The sequence below is a fragment of the Protopterus annectens genome, chromosome 1.part0 (genome assembly GCF_019279795.1).
Source record: "Protopterus annectens isolate FY-2018-M chromosome 1.part0, PAN1.0, whole genome shotgun sequence".
NCBI lineage: Eukaryota > Metazoa > Chordata > Ceratodontiformes > Protopteridae > Protopterus > Protopterus annectens.
Window position 1 is genome coordinate 1,545,830,408 of NC_056725.1, and position 22,355 is coordinate 1,545,852,762.

The window sequence follows — 22,355 nt, forward strand, 5'->3', positions numbered from 1 at the left end:
ATGGTAGGGTAGTTAGGTATTAGGAGGAGAGCAGTTAGTAGTAATGGGATGAATAGTATGTGTGTAAGAGAAACATGCCTGAACATTAGGTTTTAGGAGGGGGTTAGTGGAGGATGGAGTGGTGGTATGAGTAGTGTGGTGATGAGGAAATTATGTATTTGAGGCTTTGAGGAGCTGGGGAAGGAATAGATAGGGGTGGGGATTATAATATACAATTATGAGCTAGGATGAGCTGATTAGTTAGTGACTTGTGATATGGAGGACAATGTTAGGTTGAGGATGTGTGGGGGTGTGGTTTTGTTTGGGTAAATGAAAGTGATGTGGGGGTGGGTGGGGAATGGGGGTAAGGTATGGGAAAGGAGTGAGTCCAAGTGCAGTGAGGGTGAACGGAGTGGGCAAGTGCGAGTTTCCAATGTGCACGTAGTGCACAGAAGACTATCAGCCACCTTAAACTGGTCTAGAGGAATGCAGAACTGTTGTGGAGGTACAGAATAACAACAACAGCACATTCTGCACAGAATTAAGCAATTAACTTAGAGGCACACTACACTTCTTTATCAGGTATATAGTAATGCTTGTTTTACTTTTTGGTTTAAATGTGTTATTTTACTCTCTAAGTTGTGGAACTAGCATAACAAAAACAATATGGGCACTGAGAGGTGTATGTAAAAAAAAGAACCTTAGTTTTGTAAAGAATAACCTTTGGTATGGGAACCCCACCAGACAAGACAAGTAGCTACACCAAGGGGATTTTAAAAATGGCTCCTGTAGCTTAAGAAAGCTAGGTTAGGCTGTAATTGGTCTTATGAGGGAGGGGGGGCAGAATAGACCAGAAAAGTGGTGGATAGCCAATAGTATGATGAATAGAGCTGGTCTGGATTTCCCAGATGTGCAAGTCTATAGAAACAATAAGGAAAGGCAGTAGGTACTCTGGGCTTGCTTGTTTTGCATACCTTTCTTATTGAAATAAAATAAACCACTTTTACCAAGGAGTATGTGGGATTTAGGAAGACCAGAATGTGTAAGAGAAAGGGTTTATTAGTAGTAGAAAAACAGCAGGGATTTCAAATAGTTAAACAGCATATAAAGGGAGATTGCTGTGAGGAAGTACAGAATGGGGGGGGGGGGCAGATAACATCCTGAAACAATCAGGAAAAGCAGTAGGTACTTTGGACTTACTTGTTTTGCATACCTTTCTTATGAAATAAAATAAAATAAACCATTTTACCAGGACTATGTGGGATTTAGAAAGACCAGAATTTATAGGAGAAAGGGTTTAGCAATAGTAGAAAAACAGCAGGGCTTTCAAATAGTTAAACAGCATGCAAAGAGGAAGCACAGGATGGGGGGGGGGGCAGCTAATGTCCATAGTGGAATGCTTTAGTTAAAAAAAATAGAAATGAAATAAGGACTAGCAATTAACAATTTTGTCCAGAGGATAAAACATACTTTCAGTATATTCTGAAAATAACACTGATTCTGCGGTTGCCCAGTTCTGTTAAAAAGCGCCAGAGGCCAGTAGTTCGAGCTTGGCTTGGGGGCGGGGATCCAGGGAAAAGTAGATTAAAAGGAGGGGATGGGAAGAAAAATAAGTAATATTAACACAATATGCTGCATTTGTTAATAAAAAATGCAATATGTACAAATGTGCTAACAGAGGAGTGGGGGGAAAAACAATAACTAGGTAATCTATACACAGATAAAAACCTCAGTTTGTGATGTAAGATCTAAGACATGTTCTGGCAGTTAACACATTCAACAGATTAATGCAGTTGCAAATATATCAGAGGATGTAAATAGAAGATATGTACAGAGCTAAGCACATATTAACCAGCACAATACTGTACTTGTTATAAGTAGAGAAGTGCAATATGGACTGCTAAGATTTTAAAAATGGATGTAGGAATACTGATACAAATTACACTATAGGTATGTCAAATGGTATAACACACATTCTAAACCAGTAGGTAAGAAAAAGTACACACTAATGTCTGGGCAAGTTCTTTTAAAAATGCAATAATAAAGTGAGCAGCAAAGAAATATTCCAACAATAGCAATGCTCTACACCAGCAACAAAGCTCTAACAAGTCTATACTGTAGTAAGTACAGTGTCTGGTCCACACTAATGCTAAGGCTAGGTAAATAGTTTCAAGAGCACATAGAAGTACTGCAGATACTGTCTCCCTTAAAAATACATGTCTAGCTTCATTATACTTTACAAAGTGTAAAAATATAAACTGCAAGAGGTGCCACTTCTATCAAGTAACAAACCTACAGCTAGTAACAATGTCACCACACCATCTCCATTTTTTTATAAATCAACTTTTATTCACTTAATCCACTCCATCTTATAGTTATGATGAAATGCATCGAGATTTCTGTAAAGTTCCCACTGTTACTCTATTTGACAGGGAAATGAACATTAGCAACAGCTGTAACCAGGAAACTACAAACCAGGCTCCAGGGAGGCAACTATTCAAAGAGATGTTGCTTGCTCACATCATATTATTTTATAAAACATTTGCAGGTCATTCTTCAATTACAGTTTTATGTTTATTTACACTTTACCAGTATATTTCAGGCAAAAAAAATATTTGTAGTAGATGTGCACAAAGGTGTCTTTATTTCATGAATTATACCTCTAAATGCAGAATTGTTTGACTGTGTTGGTAAAGCAGAAGTTTCCCATAGTTGTAGAGATTTTCCTTCAGAAGTGAATTATTAGTTGCTGACTTGTTTCCCATATCTGGCACACTGTTTTGATTCTGCATTGTAGATTTTACAGGAAACTACATGCATAGTATACATTGTTATTATTTTTTTACCATTTCCTATTTCTGATTGTCTCTTTCTTTCATGTTGTTTACTGTGAGAAAGAGAGGAGAGAGGGAGGAAGAGAAAGAGGAAGAGGAAGAAGAGGTGCTACAGGAGGCAGCTGGACTTGGGCCAAATAGCCTTGAATAATCAGTACCAATACCGTCTGAGACTGCTTTGGTAAGGAACAATGCTAAAATTCTTAGTAAAAAATGGTGGAGGATTTTAGAAAAGGCATGATCTGGAAGCATACTTCCAACTGTCCAGATTTTTGCCTCACATTTTTGGTCTGTTCCTCATAAAATTTGTATTTTTTCTGGGAAATCACTGAGGATTGAAGTCACTAAATAATAACCCACATTTGAGTTTCAGACTTTATACCCTTCAGAAAATGCAAACTATTCTAGCAACATTCTAAGTTTGTAACAGCAACATTTAAAATCTGTCCCTATTTTTGGTTCTTTGTCTCCCCATTATTTTAGGCTTTGTCCAGATTTCTTGTTTTAATATATTGAGAGGTATGTCTGAAAGTTTTACTTTAAGACATTTTATATAATTTAGTTGCTCCTGCCTGGAGTTCAGAGATGTGGGTTTTTTTTCTAGAAGCATAACGCTAACAACATTCTTAACTCTAGTTCAAAACCAAGTGATGCTCAGATGAAAAGTATGCATTTTATTGTAATCTACAGAAACAGCCTCCTTTTTGCAGGCTGTCTATCCTGTATAAACAGAAACATTGTGCCGGTAAGAAAGTTGAAAACAGTGACCTGTTTTGAGTATCTGTGTCTAGGATAGGAGTGGAGTCAGTTTAAAATTCCTTTGGGGAAGTTTCAGCAAGAGGTGATAGCTGCAATGTGTGTATATGTTTTGGAAGGGAGCAGTGAGGCACCATCTTTCCGGCATGTGCATATGTGATTGTTTATGCTGATTGTCTCACTCTTCAGTTCCCAGTGGCCCCATGACTGCTTTCATTGCAGTACTGTAGCCATATCATGGGACATGTACTTACCTTCTTTGTGTAAAGCACTGCCACTTCTCTACTGTTGTTGTACAAGGAGCAGTGTGCTTTCTGCAGCTTCCACAGAGGTTGCAGTCTAATGCCATGGAGGCAGGTTTTCTGTAAATTTATGATCTCAATATGAGCTAGAATGTTTGAGTTATGTTACTTTATCCATAGCTTATTGAACAGGACCCACATGTCTGCCCAGCTAGTGTCCTGGGTTCAAATAAGGACTAGTGTGACCGAACGGCTAGAAGAAATGAACCACTCCAACTGTCACTTGCCTTATGGTGGTGTTGGGATCCTATATGAGTGAGAGCTGACAAAAATCAGGAGGCTGTCTAGTACATTATCTTATTTTGTACAATGTGGCATAGGCTGTCATACAATGTACAAGTGTGTGTGTGCGTGTGTGTGTCTACATGTTTATAATTGTCTTGGACACACTGCATTAATGAGGACATTATGGTCTTAAAGTTGAAACATACACCCTTCCCACAACCAAAGATTTGGCAAAACCATGCTGTTTGTTGTCAATATGTGGGAATAAATAGGGTTTTATGGAAAAGATGACTCATACGGACCATAAACTTTGAGAGCAAAGGACAAAAAACCCTCTTTATCTTCCTTCTGCATTCCTGTGGTTAGTGCACAGACTGCTACCAATTTTTGGAATATGTGATTATGAATTTTCCATATAGATTCACTGATTTTGAAATGGTTTACATTTGTTTTATATATATATATATATATATATATATATATATATATATATATATTTATCATGTGTAGAGACAGGCAATGCCCATTGCTTGAAAAAAAAACTGAAAGATTATAAAAAGTCATGCTGCTGTTCAGATTTATAGACTTTATTCAGTTTTCTGTAAATGTATGATCTCAATATTAACTAAAATGTTTGATTTATGTTGCTTTATCCATAGCTTATCCAGGTTTGAACAGGACCCACAGTTGTGGTGCATTCTGTCATGTGCTTCCCTGGATGTTTTGCCTATGTCTCCCCAGTGCTTAGGATAACAGGATATGGAGACACAATGATGTTAAAAAATGCTATATACTTTTTAATGCTAAATTGTTTATTGGGATAAAGGGTACATTTGTCTGGTGACTGCTGGCTTTCATGCTCATGCTGGATGTGTTTATGGCAGGAATGCCTGTAACTCCCGAAATAGGGTTTTTTGTTCTGCATGACATTGCAGGAGTTTGAGCCATTTAGAGAAGTAAATTCATTGACTATGGCACGAATAATATGCTTCTAAACAGCAGGTATCATGATAATGTTTTTGTAAATAATGTCAGAGACAGAAAGACTGCCTGATACTGACTGCTGTTTTTTCTGCTGGACTGGCTAAGTAACATCTTACATCTAACCAGGTCTGTTAGGAATGCATGAGTTCTCTAACCAGCTCTGTTACGAATACATGAGTTCTTAGTCAAGCTTCCTTATTATACTAATGGTGCTAAAAAGAATGTTGATGCATATGTCCAGACCGTCTTCACAAATATAGTAATACTTTATCAGATTGCTAAAGGTTCACACTCATGTTTTTGAAGCTATATTTTGTATTCTTGTATTTGACTTTTTTTAAAAGACATCTCATGAATTATTTCAATTCCATGACATGCCTAAAAGTTTCCATGTTACATGTTCTCCTTCCTTTTGTGAAGGATGTACATATTTAAGCTCTGTAAAACTGCCGTCCTCCACTATTCCTTTCTTAACATCTCTTATTCATACATGTATTCACATTTAATTTATGCCTCATTGTTTTGGTAGCAGTATTTTCTACTGTTAATCCCTCCTTAGCTTTACAGTCGTTCATTAGTATACATTAAATTACCTCTGATGCTTCAACAAACATACTTTACTCTTAACAATCACAGAGTGAGGGCCATTACATTTGGGTAAATCACCCCTGAACTCAAACACAAAATGAAGTTTTAGAACCTAGTATGGAAAAGCTGCTAAAACATTACATAGTGCTCAGAAAAAAATGTTAAAAAGGAGTAGATAACTACAGAAGGTACAAAAAAATGCTGCAGGGCCAGAGGATGCCAGAAATCACATAAATCACACAAATTATATAGCTGTATACAGTTAATGAATGAAAGCCATGCATTTGCTGTTTAATGGTTATCGCATAAAGCATAATTTTTCCTTTGTCTTCATTAGTAATGATGCACCTTACTCACTATGATCATCCCCTTTACGTACCAGAATCTGGATTTAACAGGTGGCTAACATTCTGGTAGAAAACTACCCAGGTTTCTCAGACTACTCTCTGCTCTGTCATCTGTTATGACTTCATGTGGCTTAGATACTCATCTTAACTATAACTGCTGCTATATTTTCAGGCAAGCTTACACATCTAACTTTAACACTAAAAAGTAGCAACATTTCTAAACTGTAGACTAATTTCACTTTGCCTCCAATATGCAATCTATTTAATATATTAATCACTGCTAGTTAAATTAATTTCCTAAATTTGCTAGTTAAACCACTTTCTAAATGCCTGTGGAGTGCTATTTCTACACAGGCATGGATTTAGGGTGTGTTACAGGGGTAAAGGTCAATTTATTAAAGGTGGTCTTTGTTAGCAAAAACATATTAACAGTGTGTGGGTGAAAATGAATATAAACACTGCACTCTTTGCTGCAACTTTAATGGAAAGCAATTATATGCAGAAAGGCCTGCATATATTTTTATTGGACACCATTATAAAACTCATCTTTCACAATTACGTTTATGTACCTGCATTCTCACAACATACTATCCCTATTATTTATTAATTATTTATATGACATTTGATTACTGGGAAAGTCTGACTGGGTAGGAGCCCATTTTCAACCGGGGCCTAGGGAGAAAAGCTCCAAAATATTGCAAAACACGTTTATAGGAATAATTTTATAATCTTTAGAAATAATACAAAAAAAACAAGTACAGTTTAAATAATTATACCGAAATAGACATAATTTGAAAACATTGGTTAAGAATAGATACAAGTTGTATGACAATGATTTAATACTTAGAGAAATTTTAGCCAGTTTATATAGAAATTAATGATAAGTTAATATAATACAAACAGGAATTGTAATATGAAGTGAAAGAAATTATATATTTAGAGAGAAAGCCAGTGGACAGAAACTGACAGAAGTGAGGAAGTGAGTGAAGAAGGGAGAGTGAAGATGTGTAAGTAAAGAATACGCATTAGTTCACATTTAGGGGTATAAGTTTTCCTGGTGTTGAGCAGGAGCAGAACCAGCTTTTGGCTAGGAAGTCTTTCAGAATGCTTTTGAAGGATGGCAAGTGTTGACCTGATCAATACAGGTGTGAAGGCTGCCAGCCCAGCTAGAATGAATTTTGTAAATAATCGTATGTCATTTGTAAATATTAATACAATCCACAGGCTTGCCTTACAAATGTAAGAGAACTATATGTTATAATTAAACTATATATTATGTGCTGAGCTTCAAACATGTAACCACAGTGCACTCTGCTGGAGAAGAGCAAAACTGTATATGGACTATATGCCTGTGCAAATATGTTTTCATAGTAGAAGTTGGGACATATGAAAGCACTTACCTTTTTAATTTTATGAGCGAATACATTTTTTTATAACTCCTGGCACTGTTTTATTCTGCTGGTGTTTGCTGTTACACATTTTCTATTGTCACTGTGTTAAGTTAATGAGTATTGTCTTCTGCTTTTATTATTTATTATTACATATATTAAACCTTTTAATTGTATCTGGTTTTGTATAGAGATATTTAAGCTGTTAGAGTACTTTCATGTATTTGTTGACACTGTATAGGCCACTCTTAAATAGCCATAGCCTTGGACACACTTACCATTTGGATAATAGTAACATTGCACAGTAGAATTGGACACCCTTTGGTAAGGGCCTTTATAGTAGATGATAGTGGTGGTTGGTAGCATGTGGTACTATTGTATAGTCTGGGCAGAAGGGGGCATAGCTAGTGAACCTGTGCCAGCCTTCCCCAGCAGTGTCTGTGTGTTTGTATACAAGTCAAATCTCAAAGTGTGTGTGTGTCAGCTACTTGGTAAGGGACACGAAGCACTGGTTGAACAGAAAGGGTGCTGGAGATTTTGGCTTGACCACTCGGCTGAGATCTGAACCATATAGCTGTACCAGTGATTAGTCTTACTGGGGATCTGGAGAGAGAGAGAGTGAGAGAGAGAGAGAGAGAGAGAGAGAGAGAAACCAGCCCCAGACTGACTGTGAGCTCTGTGTGCTCTTAAGGGAAATTGTACTTTACTGTGTGTGCACTTGCCATCCTCCCAATGTGCACATCCCTCCTTGGTGTTATTGGTGAGGATTGAGGCTCCTTGATTACTGGGCCAGTGCATGGGCATCATAACAGGTAAGGAGTTCCAGGCCTTAGCAATATGGTATGAGTATAGACAAGTATATTACTGCCTTAAAATGTCAGCTACAGCTTAATAGCACTGTTTAAACTATAATATATTAAACTCACTAATTTCTTTGCTAACGTAAAACCCACACAGAATGCCTCCACTTGGGGAAGTCATGTCCCCTGCACACTACTTATATTATACCTAATACACAGGTTTCTTTTCTTTGGGAAAAAGGGGCATTTTTCCTACAGCAGTCACTATCTTCATCAAAGTAAATTCATTTTTGTGCTTCTCCAGTTCATCACAAGAAGTCATTATCCATTCACTATTATTAATGTATATACTAAATCACAAATGTCTTCCTTTCTTTGTGTCTATTGTTAAGTAAAATGTTACATGTAGAAGTACTAAATATAGTGCTTCAGATCATAAACTGACAGCAACAGTATAAAACTAGAAGATTTCATGTATCCTTCACCTCTGGAACAAATTTCCACTACATGTTAAACAGAGTAGCAACCTTGCCACCTTCAAAGTAAACTTAGTTAATTGTATAGGCATCCTCAATTTCTTCCCAGGTCTATCTTGCCTTGCCATCCTTGAGGCTAGAGGCTTATATAATGATCTTAAGACTGATTGCCTAGTACTTATCTATGAACCTGTGGACCTGCTTTTTCCAACTCAAAGGTATAGTTCAGAACAGAAAACTAGAATCATTCAGTTTCCAGTTTTGTTTACTACATGACATGAACACTTGAAATCTGTTAACACTATGTCAGCAATAATCTGTACAAAATCAGGGTGGAACTCATAGATGACTATAGCAGCACAAGATGATGATCAGATAAGTTGAGTTGCTCTACTCTGAATTAATGTGATTCAAAGATCTGCATACTTTGCATGTGCTGAATGAAACTAAGACATAGGTTGCATATCTAGGAACTGTTCTCCTGTATAGCCCAACATGTCATCTTGCACACATGCAGACACACACACACACACACACACACACACACACACACACACACACACACACACATACACACACACACACACACACACACACACACACACACACACACACACACACACACACACACACACACACACATGCATATATATATGTATATCTATATCTGGGTCTACTGTATATAATCGAAAACTCATGTTTTCGAAAATAAACAGTAGACCCACAGTTACACGAAAGTGCACTTCACCAAAAGTGCACTTTCGTGAACACCACTTGAGCGAATGGTTACGGACCTTAGGGTTAGGGCTTGGGTTAAAGATAGTGGATAGCTAGTAGAGCTATTCACTATCCTTAACCCAAGCCCTAGTCCTAAGGTCCATGACTACTGCACCACAGTGGAGGAAATTGTATGTCCTTCACAGTGCAGTAGTCATGGACCTATGTCCTCTACTGTGGTGCAGTAGTCACAGACCTTAGGGTTAGGACTTGGGTTAAGGATAGTGGATACCTAGTAGGGCTATCTACTATCCTTAACCCAAGCCCTAACCCTAAGGTCCGGGACTACCACACCACAGTGGAGGGCATTGCCCGTTCGTTCTAGTGGTGTTCGCAAAAGTGCACTTTTGGTGAAGTGCACTTTCACATTAGTGGGCATCTACTACCGGATTTCAAAATAGTGTAATTTTGATCTCCGATAGTAGACCCATATATCTATATCTATGTCTATATCTATATCTATATGTATTTATTTATTTATTTATACTGTGTTGACCAGGTTAGTCTAATTATGCCAATTGCCCATTTTCAGGAAAGACCTGAGGTAGTATTCATACTGACTAGGGGGAAATTTGGCTAAGGTACAGGGAACATCCCTTCTCTTTTTTATAAGTGCCATGGAATATTTTGCATCCATTTGAGCTAACAACAATTCAGAGGCTTGTTTAACGTTTCATCCCAAAGATGGCACACAGCACTCCATACACTGCACTGCAATGTCAGTATTATAAAATAATCCAACTAGCTGGTTGGGGAATAGAGCCACAGTCTTCAGTACCAAAGTCGAGTTAAGTGCACCACTTGTTCAGCTACTGAAACTGTAAGTATCATGAAAAGTCATTACTATTCAAGATGAGCCTGTCAGATTTTCTTCATTGAATAAACTAAATGTTAGTTACAGTGGTGACTGCATGAATATCTACTGTTTGAATTAATAATTCTTTGAAACATACTGCATTGGTGGTTCTCAGTGGGCAAACTTTGGTAACAATATACCAAACTGCAGTATTTTTGTGTGTTTCTGCATTATTGTTTGCAGTGCTTATGGGTTAGGTTCCCCCATTTTAGAAAGAGAGAATTGCATGCTTACTGTGTCACTGTTACCTTTTTTCAAACTGCATTTTTTCCCATGAGTAGCCACAATGAGAAGCTATGAACATGCTCCTGAGTTACACTGACTATAGCAAAGAGTGAAGCTGAAAATGGTGAATTATGAATTCTAAAGAGGTTTAATGTGTATTGAAATTGGGGTGGGAAAAACATGGAAAGAACCATTGCTAAATGAACTTTTAACTTAGTACTTGACCAATGGTGTGTTCTAAAGAAGTGTTGTGGATTATAATTAAAAGCTGATGACTTTGTTTTGCCTGCTCTATCTTTGGTAAACTCAGAGTGAAATACAAGTTTTAATTGCTGCTTGTTAAGCTGTGCTATAAAGAATAGTCTCATAGATTTCAATTTGCCATACCCATAATGAGAAGCTAGAGTTTGAAGGTAAAGTTAGTTAAACATTTTTAAACCATATTTGAGAACACTTACATAAAAAGTGGCAGAATAATAAATATTGTTGAGCATTTCAACAAAGTGTTTTGTAATTACTGAAAGGTTGCTTTCCAAAATAAGTGCAAAGTAAATTGCTCGATGGTTGCTTACCAAATGTATACATACTGGGTGTAACTATTTAAAGAAATGTATTGAGAAAAATGGTTTTGTAGTATCAAACATGTTCAAGAGTACTGGTGAAATAAATTACCTAATATAGTAATCAGTAGTGTGCAAAATTTTCAAACTGCAAAATCATTGAACTGTAAAGGATTGTTTTTTTTTAAATTACGTGTGACTTGGGAAAATTATGGAAATTCCCAAATGTAAGAAAGTCTTGCTACTAAATGCAAAGTGTGGAAAAGGGTGTGCTTAAAGAAAAATGAAGCAGTAACTGGTTTAAAAGCACTGAAAAAGATTTTTGTGGTAGCACAAAGTCTATCTGAAAAAAATCACGTACTGAGCAAAATGATTGCACCAACTCTTACTAGGTGTTCTTTGCTGCATGCACACAACAGTGAATTTTGCTAAGTACTGACTGTATCAAAGTGTATAACTTTGTGCAGCACTGACCTTTACTAGGTGCTGTCTGCAAAGTGTATAACTTTATACAGCATAACTCTTACTAGATATGGTCTATTGCAAAGCACATAACTTATTGTAGCACTGAATTGTGCTAGGTATTGTTTGAACAGTTGTAAGAAGCCTGTGGTAAAGTGTATGTGACACATAAGTAAAAATAATTCTCCTTGAGATGTGACTTGTTAACATTAAAGAACTAGTATACCTACAAAAATATTTGGCCTTTGCATGTATGGATACTTGCTCCAGTAATAAAAGTGGATTTTCTTGGCAGATAAAATATAGCTTGGAAAAATAATTATTTGTTATTATACTAATGACTTACACCAAAAGGAAAAATGCATGCAATGAAATTACTTTACCAAAGTGCTGGTAGTATTTTGTGAAATTAAATTTGATATAAGGTGATGATTTTAAAAGTAAAACCCTTTGACAGAAAAAAAAGGTTCAGTGCTGTGTGAAGCAAGAAAGATGTGCTGGTTCTAAAAGTAAAACACTCAGGGAAAAGGATATTTATTGCTTTGTAACATAAGAAAGCAAATTGTGTGCAAACCTAGTGAAACTGATTATTAATTGTCTGTTCTGAAAAAAAATGAGAGGTGAAAGGTAATAAGTAAAGGAATACTGGTGCTCCCACAATGGAAGGTAAACAAATGACAAGCACTGTTGCGACACATCACTGGTTCACAAACGATAGTGGTGTTTGCAAACCAGGTCTGGTCAAATACAATGTTATTGTACAGACCTGGTATGGTATGCACCAGAGTTATCTTTGATGGAACCTAATTTGAAAGTGATGACACGATGATACCAACAAGAAGAACTTTAAGTGTACTGTTAAGAATCTAGAAGTTATAGAAAAGACAATGGAGCCTGTGGAACAAAGGAGTGACCAAGAACAAAATAAAATAAATGAGACACTCTCTCTCTCTCTCTCACTCTCTGTCTCTCTCTCTCTCACACACACACACACACACACGCAAACACACACACACACACACACACACACACACACACACACACACACACACACACACACACACACACACACACACTGCTGTATAACTCTGCATGACAAAGTCAGAGTATTATCTGAAAGTGTAAACATGCTTAAAAAGCCAGTGTCATGATATTTTAGCAGGCAGAACTAATAACAATGGTGAAACAGATGGTTTCAAAAATGAAAATAAAATTATAGAGAGTTTTACAAATATGTTGGCTAACCTTGACCATCAAAAGAAATAGCAGGATAAAACTGATGAAGAAATGTTTAACTTCTTCAAAAGAGTCTCAAAAACTTCTGTATATGTGGGAACAGTGAGACACAAAAGAAAATCTGAAAGTACTAAGTCAAGTCAATCCATAAACCAAAAGAAAAAAGTGCCAAGTAACCCAGTGTTGGAACTTGAAAGACAAAAGAAAAGTCAGACCCAAGGTGACATTGCATGTTTATAGTATGAAAAGGAAACATTTTGACAGATGATACCAAAAGATTAACAATGTTCTGCTTGATCAAAAAGTAACTGACAATGTGCAGGCTAAAGAAAATGAGTTACTAATGACACAACTTCAAGAAACTAAAAACAAAGTCAAGAACTATACACAAACTCGTGCTGGTAGTAATAATGCAGTGGTCCAGCTTATGCATCAAAGGAGGCCTGAAAATAATACTAAAGGTAGACAATGTACACTGATCAATGAGAATCTCCAAAAGGCTATACACAAAGACATTGCAATAACAGTGACTTATATACACTTAATCAACACATTCAAGAGATGGAAACAAAAATGCTTGAAGAATGTAAGCTTTTTAATATGCTACAGGAAGAAAAAAGAAAGTTGCATAATAAAGTGAATGAGCAGTATGATTCTATTTATCAGTTAAGCACTAAGTATAAAAATCTGAAGTCTGAAAATAAATTTCATTAAAAATCTTTGGAAGAGGTAAACAATAGATTAAAGCAATGTCTGTTAACCACTGCATCTCCTGCTAAGTTAGTACATGAAAGTCATACTGTTGTAACAAATTGGCAAAACTAAAACAAGTTATTCAAGGAAAAGGAAGAGACTCACACTAATCTTAGAGTTAATCTCTGCTTTCAGAAGTGACCAATATAGATAACAGAAAGGCAATTCAGACCTGAAAGCCATAGAAACAGACAATCAAAAATGTGCTGAAGACCAGACTGTCATACCTAGTGAGATCACCCAAGTCAAACTCATACTTTACAGAGTGCCTCAAATGTGCTTTATGTAGAATATAATCCAGTCATGAGCTCTCAGCCACCTGACTCATTACTTGTGCCTAATGTAAAAGAAAAGTCAGTAAAAGAGCCAGACTTAGTGCCAGCACAAAACCTAAAGAAAGGTTAAAAAGTGGAAGTTAACAATACATTAAACAAATAAATCCTCTGATACAAAACAAATGAAAACAAGTGGCACCTCTGTAAGATATCAGGTCTCAGAAAAAAATTTTCTCATCCATTTCAGAGCCTTATTTCCACATGGGAGATGATGCTGTGGATGGTTCTAATGCTAAACCTGTACAGGTACAACAACAGGGCACTTAGGTATTTAACACAAGAGATGATATTGAAGGAAGTTTTCATACTACAGAAATTCAAGGTCTGTTACTTAATTCCTGTTTTTATGGTGAAGAGAATTGATAACAGAAACTAAACTAATGTTCTGCAGCTATTAATAAAAGTGTTGGCCAGCCTGGTAAACTGAAAAAAGGAGTCCATGAAAACCATAGTAGAGGATATGGCATGCGGTGACCACAATGCTATCCCTGTTCCCAAGTGGAAAACTTTAATAGAGATTTCCATACCTGGACTAAAGCTTGGGGGAAGGATTGCCCTCTGTCATTAAGGTCATGGACCAGCAGAAGTGAGATCTGGCTTATCTTGAGGTATAGTGTGCCCTATTAACTGTTGTGATGTTTGTGGAGCTGCTGTATTGGAGCATTATGAGAGAAAGCTCTCACATAGCAGTCTTGTTTGCAAGAAACTTTGCCCCCTTTTAACTGAAAGGGAGAGACAAAACCAGGAAGAAAGATCAGGAAAGAAACAGAGTCTCATAGAGGTAGAGACGTGTCTCTCAGAGGGAAGATGTAGCCAGAGATAAAGAGAGTGAGGCAGAAGCCTGGAGGAAGACTAAAAGGGACTCTGAGCCAGGAAGCTCAGAAGACAAGGCTGGGACCAAAACCTTGGATTGTGAACTTATCCAAACCAAAAAGAACTGTATATACTCGACCAAAGGCTGCCTGCTCACAAAGATTCCAAAGGAAAGAAGAAAAAAGCAGGTACTGGCCACCATGCTGAACAGCTTCAAAACTTTTTTTAAACGATTAGCTTTATAAAAACTACAGTTTCATTTGAGTTTTGTATTTGAAGAAGGGCTTGGTCCTGAAAGCGCTCATTCCTGTGTTTTTAATTGTGTTTTAAATAAAAGTTTTGAAGCTGTTCAGCGTGGTGGCCAGTACCTGCTTTTTTCTTCTTTCAATTGTGAACTTATGTAGGGTAAGCTTGTTTTGTTTTCTGTAAGTTTGCATGACTCATTTCTTCAAAAGAAAATGTGCCTTGTGTAACACTATGGAAAAACCTTTCATTTTTAACTAAAAGTTGTACTGTACAGCCTTGAGCCTGTCATGTTTTCCTGATGGAGCAAACTAAATACTAGCTAAAGAATGGTGACTGCGTAAAATACCTATGTCTGAGTTAATAATCCCTGAAGAACCACTGGGTTGTGTTCCAGGACCACTGCCATTCTGTGCTTATAAATTTACGCACTTGTGATCCACTAAATCTGCAAGTCTGAATATGTGACTTTTCTTTTTGTTTCTGAGAAGTGATTCCAAAGCTGCCCTCCTTAAAGTGCGACTCTTCTATGGTCTTACCCTAATGAATCTGTAGTTTAAAATGAAACAAGCACAAATTCATTTTGAGAAAACTAAGGTAATGTTATATTAACAAGGCTGCTATAAGTATATGCTAATTTTTGTAAACTACTTGCTGACCCTGTATCTTTATCAAAATAGTGCTTATGAATGTTTGGTATTTATGAATACTTTGACCCCATCTTCTTCTTCCTTTATACACATTTCAAAGCTACAGAGTAGGGAAACAAAAAGCTAGAATCTGCTATACAATTAGAAAACTTCTATTTAATATTACCCAAGGGGGAATATGGACTTCCCCCTTCATTCTTTCTCTTTGGCATAAACTATAAATAGTTTACAGACACTGCAAAATCATATATTTAGCTGTCTGTAGCTGTTCCCAATGATCAAGTGTCATAGTACCACATTCATACTGCAAATGTTTCCTATCTCACAAAGAGCACACATGCAGGACTACTCTCTTATTCTTGGACACCTGTCTTAAGATGGAGGCATTGTGGCATGAGAGACAATGTTGCAGCTTCACATATCCAGAATGTGTGGTTTGAATAAGACTTCCTCTTACTGTGTGTATGTTCTTCATATTATTCCCACCCACATATGGGTGGGTTTCTTTTAGGTTCTCCGGTCTGCTACCAATAACAAAGATGTGATGCCTTGGTTGGCCAATCTGTAGTAACTGTGAATGTATAATATTTGTCCTTGTGGATTGATCATGGCTACAATGTTTTAACAAGGATATATATATATATTCATCTGGTTGGCATATGACTGAAAAATAAAGATAAATAGAAATGTCTACCTCACTAACTGACAAGCTTTACTTTGTAGCACTGAACCACCCTTTATGTTCATTTCAAGGCTGCCAGGACTTCCTGAATATACTGAAGTACAAGTTGTTTGTGTGTCCTGGACAACACACTCTAAGATCCCCTCCATCCCGCATTCTCACAAGTGCAGTACAGTATGTCAGTTTTTTTCTTTAATATCCTTAATCAGGTACCCAGTTTTCTTACCTTACAACTGGTTATATTTATGGTGGTGCTGCGGTATCATTGTTGCCTCACAGTAAGACATTGTCCTGTTCGATTCTCAGCTAGAGCATCTTCTGTGTGGAGACATGCGTGAATGGGCGCACCTTCGTTGAAGGTTGTGCATCAGGGCCGGCAACTCAGCACGTAAAAATCTACTGCCAATCATTAGCAGACTGCAGTTCCGCTGTGGCGACCCCTAACCGGGAAAAGCCAAAAGACAACACACACACAACTGGTTATATTTATGCATTAATACTTCTATAACTTAACTAAGGAGTCTAGAAGCTGTATACAGTACCTCAGAAGGGTCTCAGCACCTAGTTATTTATTTATTTTATTTAACATTTGTTGACGGGGAAAGTCCAACTAGGTTCCACAGATCCTGTTTTCAGTGGAGGCCCGGGGAGAAATGCTCCAGAAGCATGTTTTTAGAATGTGGGAGGAAACCCATGCGAACACAGAGAGAACATACAAACTCCACACAGAAGGCACCCCAGCCAAGAATCGAACCGGAGAACCTCTTGCTGTGAGGCGACAGCATTAACCGCTGCACCACTGTGCCGCCCTGCGTTATACAGAGAGATCAACACTTCCCATTTTTCCCTAATGGTTATATCTTTCTCAGACACTTATCTTCACACTTTGAATCAAAACTGCCACACAATCAAAATGCATTTTATCTTCCAAGTTTCACTTCCCAATCCATTTAGAACAGTAGCTTTGTTGCAGGAAGAAGCCATTCTGTTTCTTGTGTCACAGAAAACTGTATTGAACATGCTAAATAAAAAGAAATACACTTCCAAAGGACTCTAGCAGTTCCTCAGAGTCAGATAGATGAAAGCAATCAGCTCCTTATGTATTACCTATGAACAGTTGTTACATTCCAGTTAGCTTTTAATACATCATTAGGATTGTCTAATTCACTATCAGCTGATGTGAAACATGGATAGCTAAAACACAGCCTTAAGAATTCAGCAAAGCTACAATGCATCAACAATGCCAACTATCTGTCAATATAAACAGCTGAATCTAAACAAAGCAAACATATAGTGCAGTAAATGTAGAATAAAATAAATATAGATACATATTAATTGCTTATGTAAGCCTCTGAGAGATTGTTAAAAAGAATTTTGTCAGTCCCATATTTTCAGCATCTCGTGCACTGCATTTCAAAACTACTTTTTTTGTTTGCTTTAATCAGCATATGTTTTCATTTTACTTTTCTGTTGATTGTCCCTGATTCAGACAGTGTCATAAGGAACTGTCATTGTTTGCATCATAAATTGAATCTAATTCTCATAAATGAACTTAAACAACAGGATGGCTGGAGTCACACCAGTAATCAAATGAGTCTACTTCACTTAATCAAACTCACTAATTGTCACTTGCCTCTTCGTCGAACGCTATTTGTCGAAGTCTTCATCCATCGAACAATCATTTCAGAATTTTTTTTTCCCATGGTAGGTAACCAGTGGGCCATTATCGGGAATTTGCCCTTTTCCCCACTGTAGTATGATCTTGGAGTTGATATATTTAGTTAGGGGGTGTGGAGGGCACAACCCCCCCCATGAGGGTGGGTTATAAAAATGGTGTTTTTGTTGCGGTTGGTAAGTTGGCCCACTGGTTACTTACCATGGAAAAAAGTTTCACTAAAACAATTGTTCGATGGATGAAGATTTGACAAATAGGGTTCGACAAAGAGGTGTTTGACATTTAGACCATTCAACAATGTGACATAGACCCATATCATACCTCTCAACCATACCAAATTCCTTGGTATTTATCGGTTTTGAGGTAAAAATAATGGGGTGCTATAAATTTCTGAGTGGCCCCCTTAATTCCTGAATTTCCCGGGTTTTATTTTTTAATTTTATTTATTTATTTTTTGCGACATTTTGCTGACATCATCGCATACAGGGCGTGCGCAATGATGTCAGCTTTATGAGCAGACAGCTAGCCTGTGGGAATTTGGCTGGGCTCGAGGGGGTGTGTACTGTCACTCTTCCTCTGTTTATCCTTCTGTATGGCAAATCAGCAAGATGGCAGTGTGTCTTCAATTGCAGCAGCAGCATTAAGAGTCATCATGAACCGATTGATGGAGGACTGGTCGACTGAGAACACTGGGCAGCTGTATAGTGTGTTTTTGTTTTAATTTAATTAGCGCAAGGCCAAGGAAGGAACAAGGAAGCCAGAAGGCTCATTGTCATTACAAGTGCAACAGCTGAGCAGCCATAGCAAGCAGCAACAGTTGTTGAGTCGGACTGGTTCTCTTAAGATTCTGAACTGAACTTGAGAAAGTAAAGTATTAGAGGTGGTATGCTTGAGGAAATGCTAAAACATTTTGTATTGGCGCACGAAGCTGCTAATGTTAATGGAGTTAGTGTTCTTTAGGAGACCACATGGCTACAAGAGTGGCACAGCTCATATTGTATAGCATTATAAATCTGTGTAGTTCCGCAAATCCGCATGTCTTTCTCTTAACCGTTTCCCATGTTATAGTTTAATTGTATACCTATTTAAGTGGTTATAGCTTAGGGCACTAACAAGTCCCACTAACTTGTTCATTTACAACCAGCATGCTTCACACGTTGCCACAGATGTTCTAACAGAAAAACACTCATGTTACCACTTTACAGTTGAGAGCATTAAGACAAAAAAAATCTTGCTTGGCTGTTGCCTCTGTGAGGGTGTATGCAAGATGGATTCTCTCCCTCATCTTTCTGTAGAACTGTTAAAATACATGGTCAAACTGAAGCTTTCCTGTCTACACATGAAATTTACAACTTAAGGGGACTGCAGTGTCTATTGTATGTTAAAGCACATTTTGTAATGCATAAATTTAAAAGGAGTGTATAGCAGAGCATTTTTATTTTAAGACTGGCAATCTGGCATGGTTTTACATTCAACGATCAGGTCCCAGTTTAGCATCAGATCACAGTTTAGCGGTATAGAGTAATAGAAAAGATTGCAGTACCTTAACAAGTGAACAGGAAGGAACCACTTCTATACCTGCTAAACTCAGTCCTTGTCTCCACATTAAACATGTATTACATACACATAAAAAGGAATTTTCTAGCGAGTAACCCAATGATAATTCATGAGACATACTTGATGTTTTGGTTACTGAATTGAACATCCCCATGTTTCAACATGAGAAGCAGCTGTAACTGATTTAACTCATTGCATTTTATATAAAATAGTAAGATTTGTGTATATTTGTGTATGCATTTCTCCTAGAAAAAAAACAGATTGATCACTGCTTGTTACCTTCTAAATATCTCCATAAGGTATTTGTCTAGCAGTTTTAAGGACAAGAAGTGTGGGTAATGACAGACTGTGTCAGAAGTTAATGTTTGTTTCTGAAAAAGAGACACAAAAATACACAAGATAAATAAAGCTCAGACGCTCTCTTTATTTTACAGACATAGACTGGACCAGTATAATAAGCATTTGAGTTTCAGACTTCATATCCTTCAGAAAATGCATGGTAACTTAGTAACACAAGACCTTTTTTTACGATCGTCTCTCTAAGTTTATAAGAGCAATATTTAAAATTTGTCCCTATTTTTGGGCTTTGTACCCCATTATTTCTCTTTGTTCAGATTTTTTGTGCTCAGAGGTTGAGAATTATGATGACAATGTGTCTGTGTTGTACTGTGTAGTAGTAACATTTTTCCTCCTTAGTTGTCATCCTGAAAGTCTGTTGTAATATTGCTACAGTGGTGATGACATTCTCCTCTTACTTTGGCATAAAATAGACATGCAAACTCATGTGCATAAGTGTTCTTGGTTTTTCACATTATTTATGGGGGGGGGGGGCTGAAATTTCATGCAAGGGATAAGTAATATAACAATGTTGGGTAAAATATAGAACACCATTTTCATGAGACATTATTAAATCAATACTTGGGAGGGGGTAGAGTTTGCATAACATGTAGCACTGGTATTTCAGTCTTCAGTGCAGTTCACGGACAGCAGATATGCAAAGCACCAAAGTCCCAGTCCAGACAGAGTATAAATGCTGGCCTTGTCTTGGTGAAGGGATTGGTATGGATAGGGAAATGTTTCATTTTGGTGCTTGTGCAATGTGCATACTTGAAACTATTGAAGGAAATGGATTGCTGGGGTGGGGAAAATGTTTCATTTTGGTGCTTGTACATCGAGACATACTGCTGAAGGATTTGTTGGGGTCTGGAGGACATGATTCATTTTGGTGCTTGTGCATGCTTGAAACTACTGAAGGGAATTAAGCTTTTGGCTTTTTGCTATTTGTCCATTTCTCATAAAATTGTAGTTTTCTGAGAAATCACTGGCAGTGACAGATCTTTGAGAACTGAACTCAGAAAATAATGGCAGGCAGCAGACATTTGATTTTCAGACTTTATCCTTCAGAAAATTCATGCCATGCAAAATCTATTATTCTATCAACAGTCTAAGTTTGGAAGAGCAGCATTTAAAAAGTATCACTATTTCTGTGCCTTTGTTTGGTCCATTATTTGTGGCTTTGTCCAGATTTCTTGCTCTAACCTCTAAGCCATTGAGAGGTATGGCCATAATATCTGCAGTCCTATAGCTACATTAATTCTATGGAGCTGTATCTGTGCCTCCTGCTGATTATAATTTCAGTTTACCCAGCAGTGACTTTTGATGCAGTGCATAATTTTGTATCTCACATGTCTCACAGACAATCATGGTGTGCCGGGTGGTGATTAATAATAGCATAGCATAATGAATAAGAAACTGCAATTGTAGTTAATTTTATTTTTATATAAGACAATTGTATTTTAGTTTTATACAAGTTCAGATGTTAATATAAGTAAAACAGTTTTGTTCTGGTTGTATTTTATTTATATTAATGTTGAAGGCTGATATGCAGACTTTGCACAGTTAATTTTATTTTTATAAAAGAATATTTTATTTTAGTTCTGCACAAGTTCAAAGTTTGATACAAGTCGAAATATTAATATAAATAAAACACTGCTCTTTTTATTTTGTTTCATGATCATATTTTGTCTGTTCAGTTTGCATTTAAAAGTTGGCATCCCACAATTCCATCGGAGTGGGTGGGGTTACATAATTATGTATGCAAATTTTATGTTAATCAGCGTACAGATTTGCACCTATTTTTCATGGGCCTTTGTCTAGATTTTTGATGTTTCCAGGTTGAGAAGTATGACCCGTATCTAATGCCATAATGGTGTTACTCTTCTGCAGCAATCTCCCAAATTAGTATAGACCTATGCAGAGTGGAAACTACTGACTGATGCTGCATTTTTAGATTGTGGAATCCTAAGAGTTGAGAACAACTCATCAAGTATGGGAATAGATGTTTTAACCTATACTAAGATGACAGACTTGACGGAAACATTGAATACTTATCAGTTAGGATCAATGGGTAATCAGTACCATTAAATGGATCATAAAAAAAATCCATGTTATTATGTGACTAAGTTGACTTAGCAACTTGGATATCAGAAATGAGTCATTCATACATTTCATAGTACTGACCAACACAAATGCCATTATGTAACAGGTTCTTAGTGTTATACGGTGTATTCTTGAGAACTGTATTATCTGTATCATTAATGCTTCTTTTTCACAAATCCAAAATATGGTTCATAGACAGCCTTAATGGACCTTCTTTGTAAGTCTCTTGTGATGACTACCCTTCTACCATTTAACAGATGTGCCGCTGGTAATGCAATATCATCTTAGAATTTTCCAACGTCATTATAATTTCTAAATCTGTTTCATTTTGTTTCTTTTGGTGCCTCGTGTTCAATATACAGAACTGTTTCACTTTCTTTTGGATTATTTTTTTCCTGTGTTTTAAACTCTCA

At 36.9% G+C, this 22,355-nt stretch overlaps 1 protein-coding gene across 1 annotated transcript in view; it reads left to right on the top strand.

Annotated features, from left to right (window-relative positions):
- The window catches only part of LOC122798939 (BTB/POZ domain-containing protein KCTD17-like), a 557,165-nt gene that overhangs the window by 421,070 nt on the left and 113,740 nt on the right, over nucleotides 1-22,355 (top strand). Inside the window, exon 6 of the mRNA XM_044068018.1 lies at nucleotides 2,878-2,994. Coding sequence (XP_043923953.1) covers nucleotides 2,878-2,964 — 87 coding nt within the window. The 3' untranslated portion in view covers nucleotides 2,965-2,994. The remainder of the gene's footprint in view (nucleotides 1-2,877; nucleotides 2,995-22,355) is intronic.